The sequence below is a fragment of the Dermacentor albipictus genome, chromosome 2, assembly GCF_038994185.2.
Source record: "Dermacentor albipictus isolate Rhodes 1998 colony chromosome 2, USDA_Dalb.pri_finalv2, whole genome shotgun sequence".
Lineage (NCBI taxonomy): Eukaryota > Metazoa > Arthropoda > Arachnida > Ixodida > Ixodidae > Dermacentor > Dermacentor albipictus.
In genome coordinates, this window is record NC_091822.1 from 13,323,214 (window position 1) to 13,351,164 (window position 27,951).

Genomic DNA, 27,951 nt, shown 5'->3' on the forward strand with positions numbered 1-27,951 from the left:
ATGGCTCATCATCAACTACCGGAATACGATGACCAGTCCGACAACTGGAAGGCTTACATCACGAAGGCAGAAGCTTATTTTGAGGCAACTGGCGTCAGTGACTCGGGAAAGAAGAGAGCGCTGCTGGTAGCAGCATTGAGTACGCGCACCGTGCAAGTGCTCTCAGGACAGGTTGCACCGAGGAAGCCAAACTCGCTTAGGTGCGAGGAAGCAGTCAAAGTTTTGGATGACTACTTCGACCCCAAGCGTCATGAAATAACGGAGAGCTATCGGTTCTTCAATCGCTGTCAGTTGGAAGGTGAGCCCATTCAACAGTTCATCGTTGAAGTTCGCCGGATTGCGGATGGCTGTAATTTCGGTGGCATGCTAGACCAGATGCTTCGCGACAGGATCGTGTGTGGAGTGAGGTCAAGCGCTCTTCAGAAGCAGCTATTAGCGAAAACAGATTTGACGTTGAGGGAGGCTGAAACAATTGCCATATCAGCTGAAGCAGCGGAAAAAGATGCAAAGAAGATAAGAAGATGTCATCTGACATTGAACCCGTGCTCAAGGCCAGTGCACGACAAGCTGATGAACTAGTGTCAGTATGTGGGCGTTGCGGAAGTCAGAAACACAACAGAAACGCCTGCGGCTGGGCGAAAGCGAGGTGTTACCGCTGTGGTGTATACGGCCATCTGGCGAAGATGTGCCAAAGCGACGTGCGGAAAGGACGCCCAAAAGCTCGCTCACAATGCAGGCAAGGAGAAGCGTTTGCAGTAACAGCCGATGTCACTGAGGAAAATGCAGACGGTGCGCACATTTGGACACTAACCGCACCCTCCAATGGTCGGCTACCACCACCTATTCTTCGTACTTTCACATGGTGTGGCATTGACGTACCTATGATTGTGGACACCAGTTCACCGGTCTGTGTTGTGTCCAAAGAGATTTTTGAGAAAAACCGTGAACATTGGCCGCAATTAGAAACCGCATTCATTAAACTGTCCTGTTATCTTGGAGAACTTCCAGTATTAGGGAAACTGAGTATGTCAGTGTCCTACAACGACAAGGAGGTCAAGAGTTCCTTGATGGTCCTGAACTGTTCAGGTTCGAGCCTCTGTGGACGAGAGTTGATTTCCAAGTTCAATGACGCAGGATCCTCGGTGTTGAACGTATCAGTGCAACAAAGCTCTGGTCCAGGAAGCAGCCGTACCCCCGCCATTAATACCGTCCTGTCAGAGTTCAACGACGTCTTCAGCCCCGAGCTGGGTCTAATTGACGGACACCCTGTCCATCTGAAGGTCAAGGAAGGCGCCATGCCGAAATTTTGTAAGGCCCGTTCGCTTCCATTTGCTTTACGCGACAAAGTTTTGGAAGAGATTGATAGGCTCGTAACGCTTGGAGTACTGTCACCTGTAACGCACGCCGAGTGGGCTACTCCCATTGTGCCCGTAATGAAGAAGAACGGCGCGGTAAGAATCTGCGTTGATTTTAAGGTGACGTTGAATCCCGTCTGTGAACTGGAGCAGTACCCGTTGCCAGCTATTGATGACATTTTCGCATGCCTGAACGGTGGGGACTGCTTCAGCACGCTGGATTTAAAAGACGCGTAAAACCAAGTTCCCCTCGATGAGGACTCAAGGAAGATGTGCGTAATCAATACACACCGTGGGTTGTTTTGCTACAACCGACTGCCGTTCGGCATAGCTTCCGCGCCTGCCATCTACCAGCGGAAAATAGAAACAGTTCTGCAGGGCCTGACAGGCGTTCAGGCTTACCTTGACGACGTTTTGGTATCAGAAAAACTTGGTAGCACCCACACGTTACGACAAGTACTGCAGCGTTTTCGTGAACATGGAATGAAGCCCAGACTTGAGAAATGCAGCTTTCGCCAAGAGGCAGTGACGTATCTGGGTCATAAAATTGATCGTGAAGGTCTGCATCCAATAGAGAAGCATGTTGAAGCAATCGCGCGAGCCCCCAAGCCAGCAAATGTTCAGCAGTTGAGGTCGTTTCTGGGCATGATTACATTTTATTCGAAGTTCGTGCCCAACATGTCTTCCGTACTTGCACCACTGTACAAGTTATTGGAGAACAGCACGCGTTGGTTCTGGGGACATGCAGAAGAAGCAGCTTTTCGTGAAGCAAAAAAATGCCTTCGGGAAGCGGCTGTGCTGGCTCACTATGATCCCGAGAGACCCCTAAAGCTAGAATGTGACGCTTGTCAGGACGGAATAGGGGCCGTGCTTTTCCATACATTCGGAAAGATAAACAAACCTGTCGGGTTCCGTTCTAGAACGCTAACAAGGGCTGAGAAAAATTATTCCCAGCTTGAGAGGGAAGCCCTTGCTCTTGTGTTTGGAGTGTCCAAATTCCGTGATTATCTCGTAGGCCGAGAATTCGTATTGGTCACCGACCACCAGCCGCTGGTGGGCCTGCTGAAGGCGGATCGACCAACTCCAGCATTGGCAGCCGCCAGAATACAGCGCTGGGCGCTGTACTTAGGCGGATTCCGCTATCAGCTTCAATACTCTCCTGGTAAACAACTGCTCAACGCTGACGCCCTTAGTAGACTGCCACAACGGACGTCTGAGCCGAAGCCACCAGAAGCGGACCCACCAGACTATCTGTTGGCCTTGACTGTGTTCGATGAGGGAACTGTGTCAGTTGAGGAGCTAAGGCAGTTGACTGCTGGTGACCCTGCTCTCAGTCAAGTTATGCGATTCACTAAGAACGGTTGGCCGCCCTGCGCAAAAGGCTTGAGCTCGAGTGTCGCATCTTTTTTTGACAAGAAATTGGAGCTTTCTTTGGCCCACGGGTTGTTATACTGGGGCCGGCGAGTAGTCGTTCCGATGGAGGCGCGACGTCGCATATTTTATTATTTACAGTACACCCTGCAGCGCCGAAGCATTATAGCAGGGGAGTGGGTACAACATGAAGTGACTAGCACGAGAATATAATCACACAAAAGGGAGGGATGACAACGGAGCAATGCATCAAGATAAAATTAAGTACATCAAAAAAGTACATGAAAAGGTACATCAAAAAAGTACATCCAAAAAGTACATCAAAAAAGTACATAAAAAAAGTACATCAGAAAAGTACCTCAAAAAAGTACATCAAAAAAGTACATCAAAAACAGTGCAAGAAAACAGTGCAAGAAAACAGTGCAAGAAAACAGCGCAAGAAAACAGTGCAAGAAAACAGTGCAAGAAAAAGTTCATTCATCCTGCAGTCATTCGTTTGGAAGACGATTGCAATTACAAATCATTGATAAGTCTTAAAAATGCATCCCGAGGAGCACTCACAACTTCAACTGGCAACTTATTCCATTCAGAAATACTGCGGGGAAAAAAAGAAAACTTCATATAGTTAGTTTTGCAGGAAATTTCACGTATTTTGAAACTGTGGTCTCTTCTGTTTGATATATAGTGGGGTGCTTTAAGGTATTTTAGCTTGTCAATGGCTGTCGCGTCAGTGTATATTGCGTGCAGAAGTTTCAGTCGGTGCTTCTGGCGTCTTATCTGTAACGGCTCTAGTCCGATGTGTTTCTTTATTGCTGTTATGCTTGCGTGTCTGGAGTACTGCTTTGATATAAACCTTGCAGCGCGGTTTTGTATGCCTTCTAACTTATCAATCAGGTACCGCTGGTGGGGATCCCACAAGGCGGTGGCATATTCTAATTGCGGCCTTACCAGCGACTTATATGCTATGGTTTTAAGAATCTGAGGGGCAGTTCTAAGGGTTCGTATAAGTAGGCTAAGCATTTTCCCGGCTTTGCTTACGGTCATATCAATATGGCTGGAAAAGGACAGATCAGCAGTTAGATGAACACCTAAGTATTTAATTTCGTTAACCTTCCTGAGCATGGAATCTCCCAGTTTGTAAGTAGGTTCATTAGTGATTTTAGATTTAGTGAATGTTACCTGGTAACATTTATCAGTATTCAGGCTAAGTTCCCAGTTTTGACACCAGGAGGCTATGCTGTTGAGGTCCTGCTGGAGTACGTCTATATCATGTTGATTGCGAATGGATCTGTAAACAACGCAGTCATCTGCGAAAGGTCTAATTTGTGATTTATGATATTATACCTTTAGCATGAGACGCACCAAGGATCGTCCGCTATGAAGTCGGTGGCTAGATCGTCATTCTGGTGGCCAAGATTAGATCGCGAAATTGAGGCAGTCACAGCGTCATGTCAGAGTTGTGTTCAAAACCTGCCCATGCCAGCTACAGCAACGCCAAAAAACTGGCCCGCTACTGTTGAAAAATGGGCAAGGGTGCATATCGATTTTGCGGGACCTATAGCAGGGAACATGATACTCGTGGTCGTGGACGCATACAGCAAGTGGATTGAAGCTGTGCCACTCCGACAAGCAAATGCTTCATGTACGATCAACTACCTGCGCGGTATCTTCTGCAGATTTGGCGTGCCACGAACCATCCGTATCCGATATTGGAACGCAGTTTACCGGTGACGAGTTCGCTACTTTTGTCAAGAGGAACAACATAACGCATCTGTGCACAGCTGTATATCACCCTCAATCGAACGGACTAGCAGAAAGGGCTGTCAGGACAATTAAGGACGGCCTCAAGAAGATTGGTGAGGGGCGGTTGGAAGATAACATAAACAGGCTGCTTTTCAATTACAGAAGGACACCTAACCGCTCTGGAAAATCACCGTCAGAGCTGCTCTTCGGATACAAAATTCGATCCCATTTAGATACATGTTTCCCTCCTGTGCACGCAGGGCCAGCCAACGAAGCAGACGAGTGGCCACTGCCATTGCCTGAAGCTACCGTGTACGCCCGCAACTTCGGAACGGGTGAGAAATGGACTCCAGGAATTGTAGAGTCTACAACTGGCTCTCGGATGGTGAGCATTCGAACACCAGCCGGATCAGTAAGACGACATGTTGACCAGGTGCGGAACTGGGAAGATGCGACGCCACCACTTGGTAAAGACCAAGAAGCGGCAAATCGAGAATCAAGAACAGGTACTCCTCGCGACTACCCATTGTCGCCGAGAACGCCAGCCGAACAAGGGGGCATAACAGAACCTGAGCATGAACTTCAGCCGGAACTCGCAGGGAGCAACGCTGAACCCGTCAGATCACCCCAAGCCTTGCGGCGCTTTACACGTCAAAGAAAACCAGTGCAGCGACTTCAGTATTAAGGGAGAAGAGATGTTGTAAAGTGACGTCAGCCGCAATCCGACTGCCTTGCAAGCGCTGACGCCACGTGCGTTTATCGTTTGATATCCTTCCCTTGTTCTCCCTTTCCCCTTTCCCCCTCTCTGTTTCGTATATATATGCTCCGAGACGGAAGCAATAAAGATTCATGTTCCAACCTTCGAACGGCGTGCTGTCGTGTATAGTAAGGCACGGCACGTGTGTCGTAACTATGTAACAGAATGTATACCAACTCGGCCAACTTTCCACTTCAATTCAGTGTTATAATAAGATGTTCGTCAAAAAATCGCGACATTCCAATTAGGAGAATTTTCTCTAATCCCTTTAGAAAAGTGGCAATATTGAAATTGGCCTGTAATTACCCAGATTTTCACTCCCCCCTTATATACGTTGAAGAAAGGTTGAAGAAAGGTGCCAGCGCTTAAAGGAAGAGTGTATGTGTGGGCTAAATACGGACTGAAAAGGTCAGAACGAAAAATAATAGCTTGTAGTTTTAAACCGCTGATGACCTCACTCTTACTCATATTGGAGCGTCTAAATATATTAATTACCGCATGTTCACTTGTTAGTGTGGCAAATAATACTGTGTGGAATGCGGCAGATAGTTTAGAGCTTCAGGATCATATGTTCTATTTACTAGTGTAGTGAAGTGCTCATTGAATTTGTTGGGCAATACAGTTTCTTTGTACACTCTATTACATACCCTAAGCTGATCAATGCTGCTTCGCGGTTGCCCTGCAGATATAACAGTTTCTCATTTGTTCGGCATCAGTCTCCCATTTACTGCACCATCAAACAAAGTTAAATAATAGTTGCGTTTCGATTCTCCCTGGAGTTTACTCAAACTATTTTGATATACATTGGACGCCTTCAAAGCAGCTGGGTCGCGTCCTGTAAGGAACACATTATAAAGGTAATTTTTTTAATGATTTTAAGGATAGAAGCGGTAATATATGGTTTACGCGCACGTTTACGTTTTTTCAGTTTTATATAGAAAGTGCTTTTTATATACCGACCATGAGATCTCTGTAAGGCAGTTGTACGTTTTATCAGGGGCAACAGAAAAAAAGACGTCCTTCCAAATTAATGAGTTAATTTCATCGCGGAAAGGCAAGAGTGAGTAAGAATTTATTTCTTGAAATTTTAGTTGCGGAAAAGCTTTGTTTTGTTTTCTGGTGTAACTAAAGCAAGGTACATGGATTGTTTATCACTCACTGACGTGTGAAGAACATCGGAATGTATCTTTTCGGTCGGGGCGTTTGTTAAGAACAAATCTATTAGAGTTACACTTGACGCAATTCTGGTAGGAATAGAAATTTTATTTCAAACAAAATTCGAATCTAGACGAGCCAATAACTCTGAGCGCTTTGTCGTGTTCTATAACAAATCAATATTTAGGTCACCGCCCATGACTAGTGTATAGCCTTCGTCGTTTACAAATGTAAAGAAGTTATCGAGATTCTCAAAAAAGTTCTTATTGTTTCCATCTGGAGGCCTGTGCGCTACAGGGAACGCAATATTTTCAGTTTCAGGAAAATGTTTTTGTGTCATTAGAACAGAGCACCCAATAAGTCATATACCCACATGTACTCCCATTTTTAGCATATATGCAGACACCACCACCTCTTCTTGTTCCTGTATTTAAGCTAATCAGTGTGTATCCCTCAATATCAATAGCATCTTTACGTAAACCATACCACACCATACCATCTTTACGTAAACCTAATAATTGAAAATTTGAAACTAAATGTTTTAATGAAAGCAATCAAGTTGCCTTCCTTAGATCGCGCGGATTGCAGGCTAATGTGCCGAAATGTTAAGAGCTTCTTGCTTTGATCTGCTTCTATTTAATTTAGCGCAGTCGGACTTGTGTTCATTGTTACATAAAATGGGAGCAGGCTGCGAGTATATTCATAAGTTCTCTCAATTCAAAGTTAATTAACATCTTGAAGCACGAAAATGCAGTAACAAAACGCGCATACATGCATAGAGCAAGCTGTGTGCATAGTAATTTTTTAACACAAGGATCTCGCCATATCGTGTACAAAGATGAAACATCCTAGCATGGACATACAAGTGAAAAGGCAACTACGCCTTTAACATACAAGAAAAGTTGTAAGTAAGCAGTGTCCAAACAGTGCTAGCCGTAAGCAGTTTGGAAACGAAAGAGAAAAAGACAAGTTACAATACACCTAGAAGATTTCTTGAGCACTTCTTCCATCAGATGCATATGACATGAGTAATTTCTGGGTATTACATTTGTACACTTGAAAAACAACACGAGCGAAATTTGACAGCTTAGTTGCTGGCTAAACAACTTCCTCCGCAGCGTATTATGATGTGTGGTGTTTTGTGGCGCAAGGGCCAGATTTGGCCAAAGAGCGCAATGACAACTGGTAGTGTTAACGATGTGTTATGAAAGATGTGACTTGGCTGTAAAGTGGCCTAAAAATAGTTGCTGTAAAGTGCGTAAAATCTATGTACTATAAAATTATGGCGATGACCAATGACGAATACTATGAACATTAAAATCCATCGTAGAAGAATGATGCAAAATAAAAAAAATATATATAGGACGGTGAAATTGCTTGGAGCACTGCTGCCTCGCCAGAGCCCTTGAAACACAAGGGCCTAGAGGCATGTGCTATACTAACGAGCTATCGCAGCGGCATCCTCTGAAGAGAGGACCTGCTACGAACATGTGGGGATAAAAACATGCAAGACAACATCTTTCAGAAAACTTAGGACTGCGTTGGTGTCAAATAAAGGTTCTGGGCCGAGTAGCATTACGGGATGTAGGGGGATGTGCTGCTGGTATGCTAGGGAAAAATGTTTCCTTCTTTCAGATTCGGCTGCCCGACACTCCTGGAGGACGTGGAGAACGATCAGCCTCTCCCCGTATCTACCACAGGTTGAAGGATCATTTCCAGTGAGTAGAAAGTTATGCGTGCCAAACGTGTGTCCTATTCTGAGGCGACAGAATAGGACATCTGTTCGCCGTAATTTTTTTACGGAGGGCCAAGAACCTAACTGTGGCTTTATTACGTGCAATTTACTATTTACTTCTGCGTCCCACATACGTTGCCAGTGGTTTCGCAGTTTTCTTCCTAAGAAAGGCTTCAGATCTGTGACAGGGACCGAAGCACTATAGGACTAACTGCATGCAATGAAATGGATGTGGCCATCTGGTCCGCTAGTACGTTTCCCTCAATGCCCCTATGACCAGGTTCCCAGCATATAATCACATGTTGGTTAGATATATATGATTTACACAGTGCAGAGTAGAGTTCAATAATTACCGGATTTTTGTGGCTACAGAAAGACATCAAGGCCTTCACAACACTAAGGGAGTCCGTATATATAACTGATTTCTGGAGTTTTGATTTATTTATATGCTTTGCAACCGACAGCAGTGATTAAGCCTCAGTCGTAAAATACTAGTTTCCGGATGCAGTACATCGGTTTCCCAGAAGGATGGGCCGACGGCTGCATAGGACACCCCGTCGTGTGACTTCGATGCGTCTGTGTAGAACTCCGTGCAGGAGTATTTGTGCTGGAGTTCCCGGAAATGCATTTGGATTTCAATCTATGGAGCATATTTTGTAAATTGCATGAAGGATATATCGCATTGTATCAGCTGCCAATCCCAAGGAGGTAGCAGCTTCGCTGGATGCATTGGGCGAAGCTCGAGGATTGGGACACGCATTTCGTCACTAAGCTCCCTCACACGCAGCGAGAAAGGCTGTCTTACGGAGGGACGATTATGAAAGAGTGTAGCGTATGTCGTATCTTTAATGGTTTAAAACACGGATGCTGAGGATTAGAGTGGACTTTCAAAAATATGTTTGGCTGATGTATGCTCTCTGCAGATGAAGTGACCCCTCATTTGATTCTGCATATAAGCTTTCAATAGGACTTGTTCTGAAAGCTCCAGTGGCCAGTCGGATTCCTAGATGGTGGAGCGGATCTAGCATCTTTAGCGCGCTCGGGGTTGCAGAATGATAGATCACGGCACCGTAGTCCAACCGTGATCGGATGAGGCTCTTGTAAAGATTCATTAAACATTTCCTTTTGCTGCCCCATGTTGTGTGGGATAACACTTGAAGTAAGTTCATTATTTTTAAGCATTTGACCTTGAGGTACTTTATGTGTGGAATAAAAGTTAATTTCGAATCAAGTATGATGCCTAAGAACTTGTGTTCTTTGTTCACAGGAATTCGCTGACCATACATTTCGATACTGGCTTCTGCAATGAGCCCTCTCTTTCTCGTGAAAAGCACACAAGAACTTTTGTTGGGGTTAATTTTAAATCCATTTTCTTCTGCCCATTTGGACACTTTGTTCAAGCCCTGTTGAACTTGCCTCTCACATACAGTAAGGTTGCAGGATTTGAAACCTATCTGTATGTCGTCCACGTAAACAGAATAAAAACTGGCTGGCGGTAATGAAGCACGAATGGTGTTCATTTTCACGATGAAGAGCGTGCAGCTAAGTACACCTCCTTGAGGTACACCAGTTTTCTGTATAAAAGGTCGCGACAATACATTGCCGACTTTCACGCGGAATGTACGGTTGGAGAAATAGCTTTCTATTAGGACGAGCATATTGCCACGGATGCCAATTCCCGACAAGTCTCTTAAGATTCCATAGCGCCACGTAGTATCGTACGCCTTCTCCATATCGAGGAATACGGATAGGAAATATTGTTTATGTAGAAAGGTGTCACGAATGTTTCCCTCAATGCGCACAAGGTGATCGGTTGTAAACCGCCCTTCTCTGAAGCCACACTGAAAGAGATCGAGGGTATTGTTGAGTTCAAGGAAATGTACAAGTCTGCGGTTAACCATTTTTTCAAAAAGCTTACAAAGACAATTTGTGAGAGCTATCGGACGGTAACTTGCCGCCAAGGAAGGGTCTTTACCCTGCTTAAGAACAGGGACCACAATCGCTTCTTTCCATGTGGATGGGAGGTATACCGTAGCCCAAATAGCGTTGAAAAGCGTGAGTAGTGTAAGTTTGGTATCAGTGTGTAAGTTTCTGATCATTTCGTACATGACTCTATCAGGTCCCGGTGCAGAGCTTTTGCATGTGGTCAAAGCAGCTCTCAACTCAGCAATACTGAACGGCTGGTTATAAGGTTCATTCTGTCTGGATTTGCGTATTATTGGCTTACATTCTTCTATTTGTTTGTATTTCAAAAAGGATTTCGAATAATGGTTTGAACTCGACACGCTCTCAAAGTGTTCTCCAAGTGTGTCTGCCTGATCTTTCAGTGTTTCACCGTGTGTGTTCACCAAAGGAAGTGAGTATGTTTCTCGCCCTTTTATCCTATTAACCCTGTTGCAGACTTTGGCCTCATCTGTATAGGAGTTGATACCAGATAAAAACTCCTGCCAACTCTCTCTTCTGGCCTGTCGGCGGCTTCGGCTGCCTTGGGATTTTACTTTTTTAAAATTGATAAGATTCTCCGCGGTGGGGGAGGCGCGTAGCAACCCCCACGCTTTGTTTTGTTTCTTACGAGCGACCTTGCAATCGTCGCTCCACCACGGGACACGTCATTTGTATGCTAATCCATTTACTTGTGATATACATTTAGTTGCGGCATCTATTATGAAGGCTGTGAAATATTCCACGGCAGCATCAATTCCTAACGAGGACATGTCATCCCATGATATACTAGTTAAGTTTCGTAATTTCTCCCAGTCTGCTGTCTCAATCTTCCACCTAGGAGTCTGTGGTGGATATTCGTCTTCTCTAAGTGTTCTTAATAGTGTGGGAAAATGGTCGCTTCCGTAAGGATTATTCGTAACTTCCCATTCGAGTTCAGGCAGTATTGACGGGGAAACTATGCTCAGATCAATGGAAGAAAAGGTATTGTTTGCAAGACAGTAATACATGGGTTTCTTCTTATTCAGAAGGCACACACCAGAAGAAAAAAGGAACTGTTCAACAAGACGACCTCGCCCATCTATACGAGAGTCGCCCCACAGGGAGCTGTGCGCATTGAAATCGCCAAGAACAGCATAAGGTTCTGGCGATTGATCTATAAAGGATTGGAATTCATGTTTCGTTAATTTGTTGTGTGGGGGTACGTAAAGGAAGCAAATGGTGACGAGTTTATTTAGAAGAACAGCTCGAAGCGCCACTGCTTCAAGGAGCGTTTGTAGCTGTAAGCGCTGACAGGACATACTTTTATGAATCAAAATGGCAACACCGCCTGATGATAGGACAGCATCATCGCGATCGTTGCGAAACTTGACATACGGTCGGAGAAAGTTTGTATGTTGTGGTTTTAGGTGTGTTTCTTGTAGACACAGCACTGTTGGATTGTGTTTTTGGAAAAGCTCTTGCACATCATCAAGGTTCCTAAGAAGACCTCTGATGTTCAATTGCATCATTTGTGTATCCATATTGGAGGTCAATAGGTGCTGTGTGTACAGAAACAGAAGTAGTGGTTATGAAAATTACAGAGATTGAATTACAGAGCCCTTTCGAGGCCCTGTAACGGAAGTTTTGCCCTTTCTGGAGCGTTCGAGGGAGCCTCGCCGCTCCTTAGGCGCTTGGTGCGCCTTGAGGATAGGTGTTGTGTCCATTGCCTCTTGTGAGGCTCCGGACACGTGCTCTTGCGAGCGAGAAGTTTTCAGAGGGAGTCCCGCCTTGGAGGGCAAGACCCCTGCACCCACCACCCCGGAGGTCGGTGGGGCTCCCTGAGGGATTTGGCTGCGCCGGCTGCTGCCAGCGCTGGAAGGGGCCGGGGAGGTTGGGGCAGCTTCGGCTGCGCCCACCTTCGGGGTCGATGGTCCCTTCTGCTCGGTTGGCGGAGCAGCGCTAGCTGCAACCTCCATGGGGGCAGATGGCGTAACTGCCGACTCACTGCGTGTGGGTCGGACAGCCACCGGAGGCCGTTGTGACGCTGCCCCCTGACGCGCCACTTCGGCAAAGCTTTTCTTTGGCAGGTATGCTACCCGCCTACGTGCCTCTTTGAACGATATATTTATCCTTAACTTTGATTGTAACTATTTCCTTTTCTTTTTTCCATGATGGACAGGACCGCGAGTACGCGGCGTGTTCCCCATCACAGTTCACGCAGTGTGGAGCATTCTCGCAATTGTCAGATGGGTGTTCTTGGGCACTACATTTCGCGCAAGTCTGGCGGCCTCGGCAGTTCTGTGAACTGTGGCCAAATCTTTGACACTTAAAGCATCGGAGAGGATTGGGGATATACGGTCTGACTCGGATTTTTATGTAGCCAGCCTCAATGGTCTCACGTAGCATACGTGATGCAAAAGTTAGAATTAAGTGCTTTGTCTCAATCTCCTTGCCATCGCGCCCGATCTTTATTCTCTTGACATTGGTCACATTCTGATCGCTCCAGCCCTCTAGTAGTTCGGCTTCAGTCAGTTCCATGAGATCGGCATCGGAAACGACTCCGCGGGTGGTGTTCATTGTGCGGTGCGGTGTGACCGTCACTGGAAGATTCCCAAAGGATACTAGATTAGAGAGTTTCTCGTACTGTGTCTTATCACGCAGCTCTAAGAGGAGGTCGCCACTTGCCAATTTAGAGGCTTTATAACCTGGGTCAAAAGCTTCACTGTCTTTGCAACAAGAAAAGGTGAAACCATTCTCGCTGCCTGTTCTTTTTTCTCTGAATGTACAACATGAAATCTTGGAAAATTGTCATTATTTCGGCCAAAAAACTTGAAAACGTCTTCGGTGCGTCCTCGTTTGTGAGGGCGATCAGGAAGTGTTGGAATAGAACTTGCCATAGATATGTCTGAAAATTCCGCAGCGCCGCCAGCCACCCATCATTGAGCCCAACAAGGGAACGCTGCAGGACCGTGAAAAGACGGCCTGCATGCGCCAGCTGTACGACACTACTATAACCAAATCTGTTATAACCAAGGTTGGCTATCCCACACAAGGTTACCCTTGCCGCCGAGGAGAATGAAGTATATGGAAGAGAGGAGAAGACAGGAAACGTGAAAAAGTAAGAGATAAAGACGAAGATTCGAGAGGAAGAGATAGGAAGAGGCGACTGCCGATTTCCTCCGGGTGGGTCAGTCCGGGGGAGCCGTCTACGTGAAGCCGAGGCCAAAGGGGTGTGTTGCCGCCACCGAGGGGCCGTAAAGGTCCAAACACCCGGCATTGGCTCAACCCCCAGGATCCCCTTTTCCCCGTACACGGCTAAGCCGCACACGGCTACACGCGGGAGGGGCCAACCCTCGTGTGCTCGAGTACGTGGTGTCGTAACACACCAAACACCTGCCGACGCAGACACCCCTGCGGGGCCTCCGCAGCGGAGGTGACAAATAATACAGGTGTTTTTTCCCATTTTTCTCGTTAGGATTTTACCCTGCGACACTAAGACAAATTTTCAACTCCTATCTCGCCAGGCTTGTCGTGCGTTGCTCAGAAGGATTTTATTTTCCATAAAAAAAGATGTTTATTTATGTACAACGGTTCATCCTCACTAAAATCTAGCTGCTGGGCACCCAATTTTGCTTTCTTAGCAGCTGACGAGGGCTTCTCTCGGGCACTTCGTGTAAGAAACTTTGCTACGGCGTCCGGTTTTCTCTTGTCCCTGCTTTTTGATGGTACTCGTTGTACGACAACAATATCATGAGGCTTCAGTGCTCAAGGAGTCAGCAATGTCCGTTACTGTCTTTTCAGGCGTGCAATTTTGGATGTGTTGAAGTACATGTGTTTAAATGTTCGCACACCTGGAGTATTGTTTAAGCTTCACACTTTCTCTCTTATACTTTTTTATGTTCTTTCCACAGCTGTTCATGTTTCTTCCGATAGCTTCCATTCTCCGATTTCGTGCCTCCCAGTTCCCGCCGGAACACCTTCACATCGTTTCTGAAGGTTTCGAATCCTTCGTTCAAGAAAGTAAACAAATCTCGAATTCCTTCAACTTCGCCGTGCATTTCGGTTTCTGGAGCTCTGAACTTGGCGACAACTTTCATTAAGAGGAAGCTTTAGCTCGGGCCCAACTCCGACGCGGCCTATTCAAATACATGTAAAACGCAAAAACGTTTTTATGCGATAACCCCTGGACCAATTTTGATGAAATTTGTTGCATTTCAATAAAAAGGTAAATCCTAGTGACTGTTGGAAGTGGAATTTAGATTTAGGGCTTGAATTTTCTTAAAACAATTTTCAAATATTTGACCGTTTGAAACAAATAGAAGCACGAAGTTTACGAATTCATAGCTCTGCATCAAGAACGGATATTGCGGTTCTGCAAACGGCACCCTTAGATAATTCAAAGCGGAAAAATTCAATTTAGAATTTTACATCTTACGTGAATTTGTGACGTTGGTTACAACGGTTTTGCAAAAGTTGTATTTCCCTATGATTCAATTATTTTATATTCTTGTGTAACATATCAATTTTGTCCGCTTTAGATGTACTATTACATGCAATTCACAGAATTGTATTATCATTTTTAGTGGTTGAGTTACAGAGTTGGAAACTAGATAGTTTCGTTTTTTGAAAATTTTCGATTTTGCCAACTTTTCCTAAAAAATTAAGAGCGTAAATCAAAAAATCGAAACCAGCAGTCACTAGATTTTAAGTTTGTCTTTCAAATGAACAAATCTCGTCAAATTTGGTGCAGTGGTTGCCGAGAAAAACGAATTCTCCTTTGACATGTATTTAGATAGGAGCACTCGCGCTAAAGCTTCGTCAATCGCGATTGTTTTGAGCCTCAAAACCAGCTCATTTAAAACGCTTAACATCTCTTTGATGCTGGTGGGTTGCATTGCCGCAAGGGCCCTAGCGACATCGTCTAAGCTACTAGAGTTGTTATCGTTGACTGCTTAAAAAGAAATACAGCACAAGGAAAATTACCTGTAGGGTTCAGATCACGCATGCACAAAAGTCAATAGTACAGCACACAAGTTATGGTAAAATGGCCCTCTTAGCAGCAACAGCGACAGCCAAAAAACTTTCAATAGAAATAAAGTTTGCAAACTCACCTGCAACATTGCAGAATAGGTGTTCTTCGTGGAAGCTACTGCCAACATGAAACAGTAAAAAACATAATGCAGCAGGTACCGCCCCCGAGATAAAAGCTGATAGCGTTGACCAAAGAACGAAAAGCTTGTAGCAGGTAAAGGTAGGTGGCACGGTCGACGTAGTTCGTCCTGGCAGCAATCAGATGCAGCAAAAATGTAAAAGGACGATGGGTCGTCCAGAAAAGCCCCGAGCACATGGTAATCCTAAAGCAAGAAAGCAAAATCATCTCACAATGGACTTCAGCAAGCGCCGGACACAACCTGGAAAATTGCGGAATAGTTTATCTGCAGTCGTCCATCCGCCGTCGCCGTCGCTGCCAAAGAATATTCGCTCGGCTTTACAAACAAATAGAGCTTACATTTCCATATATTGCCTGTCCACCTGTGTATAACTCTTGCCAAGGCGCACGCGCGGGGGGCACGGATGAGAGGGGGTGAGGATTGCGCATCCTCCACCAGCTGAGTGAAAACTCGGCGCCTAGGCTTCCGCCTTCTTTAAATTCCAACACTTCCCAAACAAGGGAGATAATCATGCAGCCGTGGCGTAGAGGTAGAGCATCCGTCTCGCGTGCAAGAGGACCGTGGTTCGAATCTCGGTACCACGCGATTCTCCACCGGTTTAAAAAAAATCCGCGTGTTGATAAAATTGCACTAAAAGGCCTGGAGTGCGGCCTGATCCGGCGACCAGAGCCAGTAACGCACTCCCACACCAGAGCAGGATTGGCCACGCCGATGCAGTACCTAGCCACAACCTCTATATGAATACAAGAATGAAACCTCGGCACTAGCTCCCCAGCAGCTGCGAAGCAACTGACTACGGTGGCGGTCAGGCCTAAGGTGCTAAGACGGTCAGCAGAAGGTGATAAGTATCCCTGGCTCCGGCGAGGCCGCCATTGGAATATGAACTTGGGGACGTTTAACGCTAGAACGTTATCTAGGGAAGTGAGTCTAGCAGTGCTATGTGCGGAGTTAGAGGGCAGTAAATGGGATATAAGAGGGCTCAGTGAAGTTAGGAGGACAAAAGAAGCATATACAGCGCTAAAAAGCGGGCACGTCCTGTGCTGCCAGAGGTTAGCGGAGAGACGAGAACTACGAGTGGGATACCTGAATAATACAGATACACCTGGTGACATACACGAATTCTACAGCATTAACCAGAGGGTGGCAGGTCTTGTGAAACTTATTAAAAGCTAAGAATTGGAGGTCGTACAGTTCTACGCCCTTAAATCCAGTCATGATGACCAGGAAGTCGAAAGCTTCTATGAAGGCGTGGTATCGGAGATAGGTAAAGTCAAAACAAAATACACTATACTGATGGGCGACCTCAATGCCAGGGTAGGCAAGAAGCAGGCTGGAGACAAGTAAGTGGGGGAATATGGCATAGGCACTAGGAATAGCAGGGGAGAGTTATTAGTAGAGTTTGCGGAACAGAATAATATGCGGATAATGAATACCTTCTTCCGCGAGCGGGATAGCCGAAAGTGGACGTGGAGGAGTCCGAATGGCGAGACTAGACATGAAATAGGCCTTATACACTGCGCCAACCCTGGCATTATACAATATGTGAACGTGCTCGACAAGGTGAGCTGCAGTGACCATAGGAGGGTCAGATATTCTCAGATATAAAACTCAGATATTCTACTAATTCAGGAGGACCTCAATAACATAAATGAGTGGTGTCGTACGTGGCGCATGCAATTGAACAGTAGAAAGTGTAAGACTATGAGGATTTCTCGTACTAACGTCATCTGCCCCAACTATACGCTAAATAACATCCCACTAGAATGTGTAACATCATATCGATACTTGGGTGTTCACATTGCCAGCAATCTATCCTGGAAAACTCACATTGATCACATAACATCTAAGGCCACTCGCACACTGGAATACTTTCGTCGAAAATTTTCTCAAGCACCATCATCACTAAAACTCTTATTGTACACAACTTACACTCGCCCACAACTAGAGTACGCGTCATCAGTATGGGCCCCTGGTCATGACACCCTCATACAGTCTCTAGAGGCAATACAGAATCGATCAGCCCATTTCATTCTCACCAACTACCAAAGAACTGCGAGTGTCACTAACATGAAAGCTCTCCTTCACCTCCCGCTGTTATCAACCCGTAGAAAACTATCTCGCATATCTCTTTTCCATAAAATCTACTACCATAACACACATTCACATTCTATCTTTGTCCAACCACCAGCATGCATTTCATCTCGCATAGACCACCGCCAAAAGGTAAACATTCCGCACTGCAACACCGTCGGCTTTTCATATTCATTTCTTCCCCAAACGAGCAAAGATTGGAATAACTTACCCGCATTACTTACAAGCATTATTGACACCAATAACTTTAAAATCACACTTCAAAGCTTCATCTTATAAATTATTGTTGCGTTTACTTGTTCTGCATGATAACTGCTTTTATGTCATTGTTTTACATTTTGGCTTGTATTTTGATATCGTATGTTCTTTCCTTTCTTTATTTTGCTACGCCATGTATTTTTGCCACGCTTACAAGTTTCTATTTACCATTCTTATTTTGTATACGATGTTTCTTGCCATGTTGTTTGCCTTCCGTCCTTATTTTGTGATTTGCCTCTGTATTTACTTACTTTGCCCCTCCCCTCTGCAATGTACAACCGTACCTTGAGGGTATGATAAATAAATAAATAAATAAATAAATAAATAAATAAATAAATAAATAAATAAATAAATAAATAAATAAATAAATAAATAAAAACTGGAATTAGACTAGACTTGAAGACGGAACGGAACAAACTGGTACATAAGAAGCCAATCAATGAGTTCGCGGTAAGAAGGAAAATAGAGGAATTCAGCATCAAGCTACAGAACAGGTATTTGGCTTTAAATCAGGAAGAGGACCTTAGTGTTGAAGATATGAATGATAATCTTATGGGCATCATAAGGGAGTGTGCAAAAGAAGTCGACGGTAACTCCGTTATACAGGATGCCAGCAAGCTATCGCAGGAGGCAAAATATCTGATCAAGAAACGCGAATGTATGAAAGCTTCTAACCCTACAGCTGGAATACAACTGGCAGAATTTTCGAAGTTAATCAACAACCATAAGACAGCTGACATAGGGAAGTATAATATGGATAGAATTGAACATGGTATCAGGAAAGGAGGAAGCCTAAAAGCAGTGAAGAAGCAACTCGCAATAGGCAAGAATCAGATGTATGCGTTAAGAGACAAAGCAGGTAATATCATTACTAATATGGATGAGATAGTAAAAGTGGCTGAGGAGTTCTATAGAAATTTGTACAGTACCAGTGGCATCCACGACGATAATGGAAAAGAGAATAGTCTAGAGGAATTTGAAATCCCACAAGTAACGCCGGAAGTGAAGAAAGCCTTGGGAGCTATGCAAATGGGGAAGACAGATGGGGAGGATCAGATAACAGCAGATTTGTTGAAGGATGGTGGGCAGATTGTTCTAGAAGAACTGGCCACCCTCTATACGCAATGCCTCATGACTTCGAGCGTACCGGAATCATGAAAGAATGTTACCATAATCCTAATCCATGAGAAAGGGGACGCCAAGGACTTGAAAAATTATAGTCCAATCAGCTTACTGTCCGTTGCCTACAAAGTATTTACTAAGGTAATCGCAAATAGAATCAGGAACCCCTTAGACTTCTGTCAAGCAAAGGACCAGGCAGGATTCTGTAAAGGCTGCTCAACAATAGACCATATTCACGCTATCAATCAGGTGATAGAGAAATGTGCGGAATATTACTAACCATTATATATAGCTTTCATTGATTACGAGAAAGCGTTTGATTCCGTCGAAACCTCAGCAGTCATAGAGGCATTACGGAATCAGGGTGTAGACAAGCCGTGTGTAAAAATACTCAAAAATATCTATAGCGGCTCCACAGCCACCCTGGTCCTCCATAAAGAAAGTAACAAAATCCCAATAAAGAAAGGCGCCAGGCAGGGAGATACGATCTCTCCAATGCTCTTCACAGCGTGTTTGCAGGATATATTCAGAGACCTGGATAGGGAAGAATTGGGGCTAAGAGTTAATAGAGAATACCTTAGTAACTTGCGATTCGCTGATGATATTGCCTTGCTTAGTAACTCCGGGGACCAACTACAATGCATGCTCACTGGCCTGGAGAGGCAAAGCCGAAGGGTGGGCCTAAAAATTAATCTGCAGAAAATTAAAGTAATGTTTAACAGTCTCAGAAGAGAACAGCAATTTACAATCGGCAGCGAGGCACTGGAAGTGGTAAGGGAATACATCTACTCAGGACAGGTAGTGACTGCGGATCCGGATCATGAGACTGAAATAATCACAATAGTAAGAACGGGCTAGTGTGCGTTGGGCAGGCATTCTCAGATCATGAGCAGCAGGTTGCCATTATCCCTCAAGAGAAAAGTGTATAATAGCTGTGTCTTACCAGTACTCACGTACGGGGCAGAAACCCGGAAGCTTACGACAAGGGTTCTACTCAAGGTGAGAACGACACAACGAGCTAAGGAAAGGAGAATGACGGGTGTAACGTTAAGAGATAAGAAAAGAGCAGATTGGGTGAGGGAACAAATGCGAGTTAATCACATCTTAGTTTAAATGAAAAAAAAAAGAAATGGGCATGGGCAGGACATATAATGAGGAGGAAGATAACCGATGGTCATTAAGGGTTTCTGAGTGGATTCCAAGGGAAGGGAAGCGTAGCAGGGCCCAGCAGAAAGTTAGCTGTGCTGATGAGATTAAGAAGTCTGCGGGAACAACATGGCCACAATTAGTACATGACCGGGGTATTTGTAGAAGTATGGGAGAGGCCTTTGCCCTGCAGTGGTTGTTACCAGGCTGATGATGATGATGACTTCTGGAAGGTGAACAGGTCTCGCTGTGTGAATGCCTTGGCATTTCGATGTGCCGAGTCGTTCCTGGAACATGCCTCACCGTGTAGCGCACATTTGTTCGGGTATTTTTGTGTCTCCAGAAGCCAGCTCTGGCCTCAAATATCAACGCACTGCCCTTTGATTTAACGTACAAATTTTTCCTCCTCATTTCTTTTTACCGTTTCTCTAAATTTTCCGGCTCTTTTTTCCTTTGCATCCAATTTACCGTCTCTCTTTCTTTCATTTTCTCTTATATGACTTCTGGTTTTCGTATCAACAGTTTCAATTATCCGGTACTTGGTTCCCAACTTTCATGGCCCCTTCCTCAATTCCATGTACGCACTTTTCAGGTATAGATATTTCTGCGCTCTAGCCGGTTATTTCCTTCCGGCAGGTTAAAGAGGCGTCCAGAATTAACCAGTATAAGAGTACGAAAAAAATTAAAATGTGTGGTTGGTGTTTTTGACAATAAAGAAGTTAGACGTCTTGTCTTGGCGCTGTCTTCGACAGGGACGATCGACAGAACACAGTAGAATACAGTGAAATGCAGCATAGGAGTCAGCATAGGAGTCTCTGATGAGGTCCACACCTCTCGCATGCATTTCAGTGCAATCGCCACTAGCTACGCAGTTGCTGATGAGACTGGATGTGACATGCGAAATAAACGCCGTACCAGTCAAACTTCAGAAGAAAGCTCCAGAGGTGCCTTAAGCGTCTCTGAGGACAGACGTGTACTTGAAGCAAGTCTAATTCCTTCGAAAAGTCTGTAGTTAAATACAAATAGTGCGGAAATAGACAGACAGTCAATACGTTTTGTGTCTTTCAGAGATAGTGAGATAAATGGGAACTTCGCCTTTTCAATAAATAATTTTGTAATTAGGAAGAAACAACAGGCCTCGAATTAGCCCTTCAAGGCGCAACACTCACGATGCTTTGTGTTTCGGCAACGTAAGCGTTGTGATGCCTGTAGTGCTGTGGTCAACCTAATCCTTTGTCAAGCTGATTTCTCAGCTTTTAGCTCCGGCTCCTTCTTCCTAGAAAAGGAAATAAAATTGACTTTACCTGAATTCTGCGCGTCTTTGCCATCTAACCGCAGGCGCCGTCGAACGCCGTCTGCTAGTGTTTGCACTAAAAGACAGGCTGAGTCTGGCTGAGTTGTCGTCGACTGAGTTTTCACGCCGACAAAATGCAACAGTCGCCTTTGACGTCAAGCGGCTAGTGATCAGCGGACGCTACGGCGGTGCCGCGAATCGAGGAGAACCCGCTAACAGATTTACATGCTCCAACTGGGTGGCCGCTGCGAAAAAGCGTACTGAGTCTGAACTGATTCTTACGCCGAGTTTTCTTATGTTGAGACGGGCACTTCAGATTTAAGCTAAGTGCTCGGAAAAAATGTTCATTACAAGCAGATGTCACTGTGAAACTTCCAAATAAGTTTGCAATGCAATATAATGCACAATGTTAGTTACATTCCCGAAGAAACGCACACCTGTTACGCATGTGCTATGGTCTCGCACGGCGATAATGCTATTCATCGGAACTCCATTTTTCTATTTTTCTGCATGACGCTGTGTTTGCATAATTGATTTCATTTCTTACATGGCCGGCATCTATGTACCTTTCCCAGTTTTGTGTTTGATTCAGTTTCGAACTGCGCGAAAGGCATGCATAGATTAGAATAGCAAATGATATGCCCGCCACGCCGTTTGGATATGAAGCCAAGTCCCAGCAAAAAAATTTCGAGAAGATAATCAATACAGATTAGAAGCCTATGCCATATAGATGCATCATATATACATATGATGCAGTTAACAGACCATGGAACGAAGAAGCCCTTGCTTTGCAGCCATGGCTTCGCAAGGAGAGTGCCCCAATTCAATTAAAAAAACGATGTTTTCACTGAAGATCTCACTAGAATTTTTTTAAGGTGTTTCAGCACATTGCCTTCAGGTCCTAAGTTATGCATCGTATGGTAAAAGGGATGTGGCAGGAAAACATTAAACCACATCACCATAAAGTTTCTTACGCGTCACAGAAGTCAAAAATTCATTCGAAAAATGCGCTTTCAGTAAAGAAAAGGACAAAAGAACTTCCCTCAGAAAGCCTCTTGGTGTTCGAGTTTGTTCATTGGTTGATGAGACAACCCACTCAGGAAAGGAAGAACTCAATCTCACTTGAATAACAGTACACAAAAATATATCACTTAGGTCCCTTAAGAAAAAGAACCTACAAACATTCTTCACCGAATGAAACAAGTTACACTGGCTAGTTCTTCCCCAAGTGGATCCCCGTGTATACACCGCAAACACTCTGTGAAGCTTCTGCATCGAAATTCTTGCCATGCATAACGCTTGTAGTACATAATACACCTTTGTAGCTAAAAACAAATTGCAAACACCAGCTCTTGAAAACATCGAAAAATTATGCCCGCCCCACTTTTCTGTCTGATCTTTAACTCTTTTAACTTCTTCGATCCAATACGCGGCACTGTCACGATAATGTTGCAATGGCACCCCAAGGTATTTTCCAGGGGTAACGCTCAAGTTCATATTGCAAAAATACTCGGGTGCCTGTGGCCAGCTGCCGTGCCATAAACCTAGGCACTTAGTCCAGCTGACAACACTTCCAGTTGCGGCGCAAAAAGAAACAACCTCTGTCATTGACGCTTTCTGTATCACGGAAAAAAATAAATCGCCACGTCATCTGCATAAGCCAAACTCTAGTCTCAATTCATGCGTAGATAAACCCACGAATAGATTGGCTTTTAATTATTTTAAAACAAAAAGACTCTAGATACAAGGCAAATAAAAGAGGCGACAAACAGCATCCTTGTTTTACGGATGATTCCACTTTTATACTGGCATGTAATTTCCTATTAATTACTAACTTTGCAGTGCAATCTTTGTACACCATTCTTACTCCATCTGTTATCACTCCACCGGCTTTGACATGTTCTAAGATAAAAAATATGACATCACGGACGACTCTGTCAAATGCCTTTTCAAGATCAATTTGTATCATAGTGACTCTGTCCTCACTTTCATCGCAACATTTCAGTATGGCCCTTGCAGTATGTATATTCGAAAAGATGGATCTGCATTTGATACCGCATGTCTGATGGGGGCCCACAAGTTCTTCTATAACTGTCTGCAATCATCGCACCAGTACTTTAGTGTATACACTGTATAGTCCGTATTTGTCAAGCTTATTGGTCTGTAGGATTCAACCACCAAAAGTCACACACGATCTTTCACTTTCGGAATTAAAATAACGTGCGATGTCCGGAAAGAAGGAGGTGCTTCCTTATTCTCGTACATCTCCTTTATCACGCAGTGTAATGATACAGCTGTTCCACTTTTAAAGCTCCTATAGAAAGCCCCTCCCCAAGCATCAGGCCCCGGCGACTTGCCGGGACTAAGTTCATCAATCGCATCTTCAACTTCTGAAAGGCTTATTGGTCTGTCGAGCTCCTAACAAACCTCGTCTGATAATGTTGGCAATAATGGCAAGACGTCATTTCAAACCTTTCAATATCACATGTCTTTTTCCCCATCAAACTTTCATAATAATATTCAAATGCGTGCTCAATCATTTCAACATCACAAGTGACTTCCCCTTGATAACTTATTTCTGTTATTTCTTTGGAAACCGCGTGTTTCTTGTCGTCACTTATTGCTCGCTTGGTAGGCGTATCTGCCATCCATAAGCTCTCTGCCCTTGCCCTTAATACCACACCCCTGTACTTTTCTTCATCTATGACTTCAAGCTCAGACTTTACTTCTTTGATTTCTCTCGAAAATACGCCATGCGAAGAGCTTTCTGTGCTGAGCATATATTTTAACCTAAGGTGTAATTCCTTCTCACATTCTTTTACTTTGTGATTGACTACGCGTGCTCTTTCAATCACGGTGAGTTTAACGTCTCTTTTGAAGAGTTCCCATTCTGCAATGAAGAACGTTGACGTAGTTTTGCTGAGCAAATTTGTGAGCTTTTCTTGAACTGCCTTTTTAAAAATGTCGTCTTGCAAAAGCTTATCATTTAGCTTTCATAAGTGCCACCTGAATTTAGATGGTTTTTGTTTCTTTCCTATGGTTGACATAACGAGGCAATGATCGCTAAAACTAACATGTAACACTTGATAACTTGAAAATAAAGGTACAAAGTTTAACGGAGCATAAATTCTGGCCAGCCTGCTATGACACTGACCTTGGCAGTGCGTATACATCGTATGGCTTTCGCTTGACAACACATAACCAATGTCTTCAAGCTCTTGGTGCCTTACAATAGAACTCAAAAGCAACGTGCTTTTTTCACAAACACTGGTCAACTTAGATTTATCTTCTGGAAAGCAAACACACATAAAATCACCCAGTAATATGACATGCCTTTCACAATTCAAGTACTGTTGAACATCACCAAAAAAGACTTCCTGCTCCCGTGCTACGTTCGGAACATAAACACATATAGCCCTCCAAGGCATCTCTGAAAAAGTAAAATCGCAGAGGAACATTCTACCATCCTCGGATAATGTGACGGGTTCAACTACAGCAATCCTGCTACGCAAAAGAATAAGGCAGCCCCCGCACCTACCCTCCGCGTGACATACACTTACGGTATGTCTGGGACAGAAAACGTTAACCATTTTCTCCGTGTATTCATCAGTTATAATTTTGTTTCTTGAATGGCAATATCATAAGTCAATATAGGCAAATATGAGTCAATATTATTTTCTATAAGAATACGATTAACTTGGTATTGCCGCTACGCCCGGGCGCGGTCTGAAAGCCCCTTCTACGTGTCGCTTAGTGTGGCGACGTTCAACGTCGCGACACAAGGACCAGTCCAAAAATTAGCTGCCATTTATCGGGAGGAGAATCTAAACCAATTACCGCACATCGTCTGTCTCACATCTGCTACGATGAATCGACGGTCTAGGGAGGCGGACTATGGTTTTCTGGACTTCAAAGCACAATGACGATGGCCGACGCACATCCTGCCAACAAACCCCAGTCCCCAGACCCCAACAACAATTTTGCTATCCCAGGAAAGCCTCCGCGTTAGCGGAGGCATCTGGGTTGTAGAACGGCGTTTGGCTGGAACGCCGGGCTTGGGCTTGAACGCCGGTCGGCGTCTCGGGGTAGCTTTTGGCGGAGGCTCGTCACTCCCAGTCTTTTGAGCCTTTTCCTCTTGCTCATCCACCTCTTCGTGAATCCTCTTAGCAGGTGCACTACTTGACATTGGCATCACGGTGTCGTCAGTGTCATGCTGTTCCCCAATGGTCAATTCTGTTGATGCGCAAGTTTCTTTGGACTCCTTTACCTCGACCTTTATAGAGTTATTTGGTTCTACCATGTCATCCCATGGGTCTTTCCAGCAGTCCAATGACTTGGCTTCATTAACAGTGGTTGCCTTCTCCAGGGGCGTTAACACCGAGGGCTGGTTCTCTTTCCCTTCGCTTGCTGCTTCCACAGCCTCCACCACGTCCATCGTGTGATCTGTGATATCTTCCTTCAATGCCGGGCCTATCACTGTGACATAGGTTCGGACGCACTGGGTCTCATCGTGGCCGAAACGGCGACAAAGCCCACAGTGTGGTACACGGCACTCGCGTCGTATGTGCCCGATGCCACGGCATCGGAGGCAGAGGGGAGCTCTGACAGGGACGTGCACGAGCGCAACATCTTCCGCTACTCGCAGCTGGCGGGGCATGTCCTCAGAGGTGACGCCCACCTTCTGCTTAATAGTGACAGAACGGGTGGTTGACCCTTTGTCAACGCATCTTTGTACCCGCCACCTTTTTGTGGTGATCTTAGTCACCTTTCCAAAGGCGACAAAGCAGTGCAAACGTCGTCGTCAGGTACACCGTGAAAGCATATTTAGCGCCAGCAAACAAGGACGTAAGGGAGACGACAACACAATGCGCTAACTTCAACAACTTGATTTTCAGGAAGTACACCTATATAAACCATGCACAGTGGTGCCACCTTATCCAAATCTTATCCATCCAAAAAAGCCGTCTCCTTATCTAACAGGTCGATTGAAGGGGCACTAACACACGTGTCTCTATTCCGCCAGATAGCCTGCGCTTCAATGATCTCTCGCACGTCTTTATCTTTGTGCTTTGCAAGAACCCGACAGGATTCATAGACCGGCGCACAGCCGCATTCTTGACAGTGGGTTGACAGATGACCGTTTTGCTTATTTTTCACAGTTTGGCAATGTTCCCGTAATCGGTCATTAAGACATCTCCCTGTCTGTCCGGTGTATTTCTTCCCACAGGACAGCGGAAGCTCATATACAACACTTTCTGCGCATCCCACTGGCGCTTTCCGATGATTCGTACAGCACCCGGCAGCTGGCTTACGGTACGGGTCTGTCAGTCGACATATTTTTGCCAGCTTTTCTGGTGCGGAAAAGACCACTTTTGTGTCAACCCAGCTAGCCATTTTCTTAAGTTTATGTGCCGTTCTATGCAGGTAGGGCACTACCGCTCGTCAAGAGGAGCATTGCCCACTTATGCTTTGGAAATGCTCTAAAGAAGTCTTGCCACCACAAGATCTATACGAGCCTTATGGATCAATCGGGAAGGCTATCAGCAGCAGGGTTTCCGGAATCAGTGCAAGTTTCGGTCGTCGAGGGGCTGCTAAAAAGGTGCAGGTCGGATAGCACAATTCAGGACACGGCAAATCAAGGGACGGAACGTAGAAGGAAGGTAGCGGTAGTGCCCTACCTGCATAGAACGGCACATAAACTTAAGAAAATGGCTAGCCGGGTGGACACAAAAGTGGTCTTTTCCGCACCAGAAAAGCTGGAAAAAATATGTCGATTGACAGACCCGTACCGTAAGCCAGCTGCCGGGTGCTCTACGAATCATCGGAAAGCGCCAGTGGGATGCGCAGAAAGTGTTGTATATGAGCTTCCGCTCTCCTGTGGGAAGAAATACATCGGACAGACAGGGAGATGTCTTAATGACCGATTACGGGAACATTGCCAAACTGTGAAAAATAAGCAAAACGGTCATCTGTCGACCCACTGTCAAGAATGCGGCTGTGCGCCGGTCTATGAATCCTGTCGGGTTCTTGCAAAGCACAAAGATAAAGACGTGCGAGAGATCATTGAAGCGCAGGCTATCTGGCGGAATAGAGACACGTGTGTTAGTGCCCCTTCAATCGACCTGTTAGATAAGGAGACGGCTTTTTTGGATGGATAAGATTTGGATAAGGTGGCGCCACTGTGCATGGTTTATATAGGTGTACTTCCTGGAAATAAAGTTGTTAAAGTTAGCGCATTGTGCTGTCGTCTCCCTTACGTCCTTGTTTGCTGGCGCTAAATATGCTTTCAATTTACCAACACGACCAACAAATGGCAATGCTACACCGTGAAGAAGCCAGTAGAGCTTGATACGAACGCCTGGGTCACACGGGTTTACGACCACACAGCGGTGGTCCTTGACATCAACAGCGCCTGCAGCGATATTACTCCTTTTTCCTTCTTCGTCCTTGAAAGTCACCGCTCACAGAGGGTTCATTTGATATGCACCCAGCGCGACCACTTGCGGCTTGAGAGACAGCCGTGAAAGAGCGTCCCGAAAATGTTCCACTTTGTAAGGCCTCGCCTTATCATTGCCATGTAAAAAAATCGTATGCCTAATGGACGCACCTGTTGGCAGCGTTGGTAAACTCATTTGGTAGTGCTGGCCTGTTTTTTCAGTTGACCTGATACCGCGGCCCAAAAGGGTCGCTGAAGCCACTCGTGAAGAGCCCGACATTCCGCGTCCGCTCCTCTCGGTGGCTGAAGAAGAAGTGCTTCAAACGGGACAAAAGCTCCTGTAAGGAATGCGGTGTTGCCTTAGAAACGAGCCGTAGAAAGTTATACTGCGGCG

General features: G+C 45.1%; 2 protein-coding genes across 2 annotated transcripts in view; both read left to right on the plus strand.

Annotated features, from left to right (window-relative positions):
- On the plus strand, positions 1-27,901 carry LOC135910888 (uncharacterized). Its single transcript, XM_065442952.2, has 6 exons — positions 1-298; positions 1,180-1,308; positions 2,395-2,517; positions 4,730-4,975; positions 25,609-25,788; positions 27,780-27,901. The coding sequence occupies exons 1-6, from the start codon at positions 1-3 to the stop codon at positions 27,899-27,901; spliced, it is 1,098 nt and encodes a 365-aa protein (XP_065299024.2).
- The window catches only part of LOC135910887 (uncharacterized), a 292,350-nt gene continuing 272,414 nt past the window's right edge, over positions 8,016-27,951 (plus strand). Inside the window, exon 1 of the mRNA XM_070532771.1 lies at positions 8,016-8,099. The gene's annotated coding sequence lies outside the window, so the exon portion shown is untranslated. The remainder of the gene's footprint in view (positions 8,100-27,951) is intronic.